This window comes from Corvus kubaryi, unplaced genomic scaffold (assembly GCF_017639235.1).
Source record: "Corvus kubaryi isolate FWS band 111438036 unplaced genomic scaffold, C.kubaryi_AGA036_p1.0 78, whole genome shotgun sequence".
Taxonomy (NCBI): domain Eukaryota; kingdom Metazoa; phylum Chordata; class Aves; order Passeriformes; family Corvidae; genus Corvus; species Corvus kubaryi.
The window spans coordinates 5,256,089-5,262,858 of record NW_024582065.1 but is presented as its reverse complement, the minus strand read 5'-3'; the positions used below and the strand labels follow the sequence as shown (position 1 = coordinate 5,262,858).

The 6,770-nt window shown below is 48.2% G+C and overlaps 1 protein-coding gene across 2 annotated transcripts; it reads left to right on the top strand.

The window, feature by feature from the left end:
• The first annotated feature begins 478 nt into the window (after positions 1-478).
• On the top strand, positions 479-6,002 carry ZDHHC12 (zinc finger DHHC-type palmitoyltransferase 12). Of its 2 annotated transcripts, XM_042052574.1 has the most exons (5): positions 479-663; positions 990-1,126; positions 2,056-2,142; positions 3,289-3,455; positions 4,591-6,002. In XM_042052574.1, the coding sequence occupies exons 1-5, from the start codon at positions 579-581 to the stop codon at positions 4,898-4,900; spliced, it is 786 nt and encodes a 261-aa protein (XP_041908508.1). In that variant the 5' UTR covers positions 479-578; the 3' UTR covers positions 4,901-6,002. The 2 variants fall into 2 exon arrangements, with proteins under 2 accessions (XP_041908508.1, XP_041908509.1); XM_042052575.1 differs by lacking the exon at positions 2,056-2,142.
• Positions 6,003-6,770: the final 768 nt, after the last annotated feature.

Genomic DNA, 6,770 nt, shown 5'->3' with positions numbered 1-6,770 from the left:
ACAGCCTCTCTGCGGTTCTTCCCGGGGGATGGAAACCCACCCATGGAATAACCACGTAGGCGAGAGCAGAGTTAACGCAGTGCAGCGCCTCGGGAACCGCCTCGAGGAGCCTTTGAACGGCACCTGCTGCCCGATCCATCACTGCCAGACCCTTCCATGCTCCGTGCACCCAGCAGTGTCTGCCCCGGTGTAACGGAGCCTCTGGACAGGTTGCCCAGCCCTGCGCTCCAGAGCCCGGGGCGAGGGAGGGAGGACACACGGGAAGGGCTCAGGGAAAAAACACTCCTCGGGGAAAGGCCCCGCAGGGCCGACTCGCAGGGCACAACAAAGCCGGGGCGCTGTGGGGGACGAAAGGAGCCGGGTGACCCCGGTTCACGGCGTGTGCCGAGCCCGAGACAGCAGAACCACGCCTGGAAGCGAAGCGAGTCGCACATCCCCGCGGAGCCTCCCCCGCAGGGCCGGGCAGCCTTGGCCCCGCCTCGGGGCGCTGCCCGTGTCCCGTCCGGCCCTGCCACCGCTGCCCGGAGGCCTTCCGGGCTCCGCCGGTGAAGCCCCGGAGCCGGTGAAGCCGGCCGGCGATGGGCCCCGGCGGGCGCTGGGTGCGGGCGGCACACACAGCCCTCAGCGCGGCCGTGGCGCTCGGGCTCCTCCTGCACCGCACGGGTGAGGCAGGGAGGGGGCGGCCGGGGCCGGGCCGGGGCCGCTCCGCCCCCGGGGCAGGCGGAGGATGGGGATCGCGGCCGGGCCGGGCGGCCCCTGCGGGACACGGGCGATCCGCGCCCGGCCGCGGCCCGGGGGTGCCCCGAGGGCTGGGGGGGTCTGGGGAGCCCTTTCTCAGCCTCTCCTCTCTCGCCCCGCGCTCTTTCTCCGCCTGGTCTTTCCCCGTTTCCTCTTCATAGATTTGGGACCCTTTTGCTGAGGCCAGAGAGAAAAATCCCAGACTCTTCACAAGGAGCTGCTGCTCTCTGTCTTTTTTGGGTACCTTTCAGATCTGCACAAGCAAGAGGAGCGCGGGGAGCTGCTGCAGCCGCTGATCTTCGTTTTGCTGGTTTTATGCTCGGTCCTGCTGTACTTCAAGGTGTCTCTCATGGATCCGGGTTTTGTTAAGCCTGAAGAGGAAGTGAAGGTAAATCCCTTCATGAATAGAACAAAGTGGAGTAGCTGTAAAGTCTATAGGCTTTTCTACTTTTTCCACTCTGGTAGATAAGAGCAGTCTGACACAGTTTCTGTTGTGATGGCATGAAGGACACATGCACACACCGTTGGAGATGAGGACAGACTGTCTCACACTGGTATTTTGTAATAGCAGTAGGGTTTACAGGCTTTAAATGTGCCTTTCACACCACACTGCCCTTGTACGTGACTGTGCCATTTGAGCCCAAGTCCTCTCCTAGAGCAGGGGCTGCAATGCCCTGTGGAATGTATACATGACCTATTTTATGATAACCACTGATAAGTGGTACAAGTGCAAAAAAAAGCCCCGAACTGAAGGGCAGGCTTGGCAGACAGTGCTCTCTGCAACTCTATTTATTGAACTCTTTATAGATTTGTTGCCCTCTCAGAGGACACGTCCCCAAACAAGTTACAGTGAAGTAAATGGAGATGCAAAGTTTCAGTAACTGATAGTTAAGTTTGAGGTTCACTGCCTTACAGACTGTGTAGGACAATAGCATTATCAATCTTAGTCATCCATCATTAATGTCAGTGTTGGCTGTGTATGACCAAGTAGCACTGCTCGTACTGAAAAGACATTGTTACTGTGTTGAGAAGTGAAGTGTAACCTTGGTTGTCCCAGAGTGTATCTTGTCCACAGTTATTTCTGCCTCTGTGCAAACATTCTTTGGAGGGTTACAGTAACTTTTTCTCTCTCACTGTACCATAACTGTCTGCAGCTTCTGTAGGAATTCTAAGGAATTATTTTCTTTAACCTTCCTAATGATAGAGATAACAAGCACTGTGTAACTGTCAAGTAAAAGGATGCAGCAGGATGGCTCAGTCATGCCGAGACAGAAGCCCAGGAACTCTCCTCAGTCCCTCCCTTTCTCTTTTTTGTAGGAAGGTGAGGATAAAGGACAAGGTGTGGTGATCCCTCAGATTCCAGGTGACATTAAGCTGCGGCGCTGTGGTTACTGCCTGGTGAAGGTGGGCATCCAGAACACGCTGGAAGAGGAAGGGATGAGTGATTTGAAAGCTTATATTGTTGTTCAGCTGCTGTTGCTGGTGTTTTTCTGGTCTGTCATTGCTGCTCAGAGGAGGCAGGGCAGACTGTGTAGCTACACAAGTAGTAGTGATAGACACTGGCACATAGGCCAGTTTTCCAAGGCTGAAACAAGTTCCTGCTGGCTTATAGAAACAAGAATCTTTTTTTGCCATGGGAAGATTGTATTCCATATTCTTATTGCCATGTCAGCCAGACCTTGCAGTACTGTCAAAGAAGTTATTTTGAAAATACCTTGATAGTCAGAAAGGCAGCTGAGTGTGACATGTGGGAACTGCTCATTGCTGTGAACTTGTTCAGAGGCCTTAAAACCACAAAACATTGGCCTGAATGATAAAAGACACCATGAAGGAAAAATTAGAGCAATGAAATTAGCTCTTAAAACAGTTTGCCTAAAGCCTAGAAAGGCTTGGTTTCAGAGTGATCCTTATCAGTTTAATGAAATTAAGCATTACCCCAGCTTCCATAAATTCCTGAAGAGTATTTATCAGGAGGAATGAGCTTATTGCAAGAGGAAAAGCTGGCAAAGCATTTATACACTGCAGGGGACAAATCCTAGGAAGCACTACTTTTCTCAGCCAGGTCTTTCACCTTCTCTGTGCCTGGCAGTTGAGCTGTTTTCTGTGCAAGTATCTTGTACTCACATAGAGGCACTTCTCTGTGCATCCCCAAAAAACATCCCGTCCCTGCCCACTCTGTTTGATAGTAGTGGTCCTAGTTTTTCACCTCAATGCTGTGCTCATGCTTTCCTGACTACACTGATTGGCTTTGTCTCCCTCCTTGGCACGCTGGACTTCCTGTAATAGGTAGATAATAAAGAAAATGTGTAGATAAGAGGAGTGTGGGAGAGTCACTTAATTTGATTCCCATCCATTGGGGTCTTGACCAGGAGAATCACAATCCCTTTGATTTGTCTTAGCAATATTGATGTGCTGTTGTCTCACAAGGGAGTGTTTTAGGGACAGTATTGTGGAGAAAGACAGATTTGCATGATGTTCTCTTCTACCGAACAGGAGTGGGACAGCCATGAACTATAGCCAGTTTATTCTTTTTCTGATTGTGTTTTGCAGCAACCCATGCGAGCCAGGCACTGCCAGCTGTGCCAGCACTGCGTGCGGCGCTACGACCATCACTGCCCCTGGCTTGAGAACTGTGTAGGAGAAAGGAATCACCCCCTCTTCATAGTCTACTTGAGCGTGCAGCTTGTGGTTCTGCTGTGGGGAGGCCATGTTGCTTGGTAAGGCTGGGAGATGGCATTTGGACCTCTGAGATTGCTGAAAGTTGTGGTGCTCCTCAGGCTGGCAGAGAACATAGCAGTGGTTGGACTGGCTTTGGACCCTCTCTTGCATCCTGGAGCCCCCTAATCTTGAGCAGAATCTGATAATTTAGATTTCATTGTTCATTTTGCTTCAGTCACTGTAACATGATCTTTGTTTACACATTCAAGTGCTGGAAACTCCAACAGGGTTCCAGCTGTTCAGGAGAGGAGTTAACCCAGGCTGATTGTGTCTCACAGCTGTCAGGAGAACCAGCATCTTCTAAACTTAGATTCCAATCCCTATGGCGCACTCTCTCAGGACTTCATAGTATATTAACTCTCTGTAGTAGAGGATTATCAGCAGCTCATTAGTTATGAATCAAACTTAAATGTGTCATCAGGTTTGTTTAGTTTATGAAACCTGGGGACCTGGGGGTACTTGTTGGCAGCCAATTGAACGTGAGCCAGCAGTGAGCCCAGGTGGCCGAGAAGGCCAGTGGCACCTGGCTTGGATCAGGAAGAGTGTGGCCAGCAGGACCAGGGAGGTCATTCTTCCCCTGTACTCAGCACTGGTGAGGCCACACCTCGAGTGCTGTGTCCAGTTCTGGGCCCCTCAGTTCAGGAAGGACATTGAGATGCTCAAACTCATCCAGAGGAGGGCAACAAGGCTGGTGAGGGCCTTGGAACACAAGCCCAGTGAGGAACGGCTGAGGGAGCTGGGGTTGTTCAGCCTGGATAAAAGGAGACTCAGGGGAGACCTTATCACTCTCTACAACTCCCTGAAAGGTGGCTGTAGCCAGGTGGGGTTGGTATCTTTCTCCAGGCAGCAGCTTACAGAACGAGAGGACACAGTCTTAAGCTGCGCCAAGGGAAATACAGGTTGGATATTAGGAAAAGGTTTTTCATGTAAAGAGTGGTGAAGTACTGGAATTGTCTGCCCAGGGGGGTGGTGGAATCACCATCCCTGAATGTGTTTAAGAAAAGATTGGATGTGGCACTCAGTGCCATGGTTTAGTTGAGGTGTTAGGGCATGGGTTGGGCTCAATGATCTTAGAGGTCTCTTCCAACCTGGTGATTCTGTGAACTGCAGATTTATTTCTGTTTGAATTGAAAGGTCAGGCCTCTACTTTGAACAATCTCAGGAGTGGCTGCAGCACAACATTTTCCTCCTTGTGTGCTTTCTTCTGATATTCATATTCACCATTATGGTCCTGCTGCTGCTTGTTTCCCACCTGTACCTGATCTCATGCAACACCACGACCTGGGAGTTCATGTCACACCACCGCATCTCCTACCTGCGGCACTCTGAGCTGGAGAACCCCTTTGACCAAGGGATAATCCACAATCTCTGGAGATTCTTCTGTTCACGCCACCTCACTGCATGGGAGAAAATCTATTTTCACAAGAACAGTGAGCCTGTCTAGTCCCAGTGTGCCAACACACCTGGCAGGTTGCTGGGTAAAGCTTTGCTAATGCAATGGCTGCTGTTTCCTTGCACTGAACTTTTATACATCATGGACTAGGCAGCCTGCTCCACAACCTGTTCATCTGCAAATTACATTTCAAGGAGAGTCAGGGTTATTTTTAAAATATAAATAACACTGTTAAAAGCAAGAATCCAGCCAGCAGAGCTGATTTTCAGACTGAGCAAAGTATCTCTAAATCTGTTTCCTTTTGTTAAGTGCATTCACATCTCTCCAGAAGAAATGCAAGATTAGTGTGAGTATTCGTGTTCACTTCTCTTCTCCAAGGTCTCCCTCGCTTTTTGCTGCTAGGGAACAGCAGCAATTACAGATAAAACCAGCCAGGACCAGTGTAATTCCTGTGGCCTTTTTTCAGCCTAGTTCTGACTGTGAGAACTGCAGTAGCATCAGGCACGTAAGAGAAATATTTGAGTAAACATTTAGAGAGTCAAAAGCAAATTTTATTTTGTCCACATGCCTCAACTTAATGCTTTCCACAAAGACTTAAGGCTTAATACTGTTAACGTTCATGAGAAAGAGCTGTAAGACACCCAGTTAAGCTTATGAGATAATTAACCTGTACTTCGTGATGCCCTGAGTAGCTTCCTCACAGCTTTTTAACTTGATGGTGCTGCTAACAATTCACTGTTTTGAATCAAGTCAGTGAAGAATGATACCATCACTTTTCTTTGGACAGAAAAGTAATCCTTGGCTACTGAGTTATTTCTGCATTGTGCTCAGGCCTTTGCTGTAGCTCAGGAGAGAAGCAGTAGCAGAGGTGGGTACCTCATGCCTAACTCGAGTAACACTTTAATAAAAGAATACAATTTCAATGCAAGAGGAAAGCTGCCAGGTCCTGGTTGATTAACTGAGATGAGAGATGCTGACAGCTTTCAGGACAGCAGCAAGATGACCTGTTTTCCATTGAAATAAAAGGTCATACTTCAGATTTCCATGGGGAACTAAAAGGAAGTTTGGGATGACTGATCTTAGCTTTAAAACAAAAAAGGCTGTGGTGTGAATTTTAGTCCTGACCATTTTCTGTTAAAACCAAACAAAACAAGAAAAACCAGTGCAACAAAATTAGTTAAAATTATCTTGTGCCTTAATTTTCTTGGCTCAGGAATTAACACCAACTCAGAAGCACTCAGGGTTTAAAGCTGATGAACACTCATGAAAAGACAGTGTAGTTAACACCACAGCACAACAGTCCAAAAGCAGTTTAAGTGCAGCAAAAGATCCCTTTTTTGACCAGCTCCAGAGTTTGTAATCTGCAGAGTTTGGTTTGTTCAGGGTAGAAGCTCTATCAGAGGGATATCAGAACACTAAGGATTGTTTTTGTAACACTGCTACACTGTTCAGAAGGATTCTGCTGTTTGCTTGTGTTGCTGTGGTACCTGCTAAAGTGTGGATCATGTGTCACATTGCAGTTCCTGGTTTTTCAAGTATCAGTCAAGTGAAAGTTCATCAGCAAGTACAACAGCTCAAAGCAGTTTTGCTCTGTTTGGTATTTCTTTAAAATGCACCTGGGTGTTAATTTATCTTTTTTTTTTTTTTACTCAACCATAAATTACAAAATAAAATATGAAATATGCATTTTTAAATTCTCTATGCCTCTCTCTTTGAACCCAAGTTCTATGTTTCACCTGTGCTAACAATCCACTGTGCTACCTCCCACTCCACAGTGGCCTTGAACTAAAGCCACAAAACACACCACAGGGGCCAACAGCAAATGCTACCACTCAAACAAGAGTGAGGAAAATGTGTATTCTGCTCCAAACAGGCCAGTGCACTGCCAGGGTGAGCGGGAGGTTGAAAGGATCTTTGTGCA

Bases quoted from the DNA above. Each gene is read 5' to 3' on its own strand.
- ZDHHC12 (XM_042052574.1), top strand. From the start codon at position 579: ATGGGCCCCGGCGGGCGCTGGGTGCGGGCGGCACACACAGCCCTCAGC. The intron at 664-989 runs GTGAGGCAGGGA...GGTACCTTTCAG, and splicing joins GCTCCTCCTGCACCGCACGG to ATCTGCACAAGCAAGAGGAG. The intron at 2,143-3,288 runs GTGGGCATCCAG...TGTGTTTTGCAG, and splicing joins GTGGTTACTGCCTGGTGAAG to CAACCCATGCGAGCCAGGCA.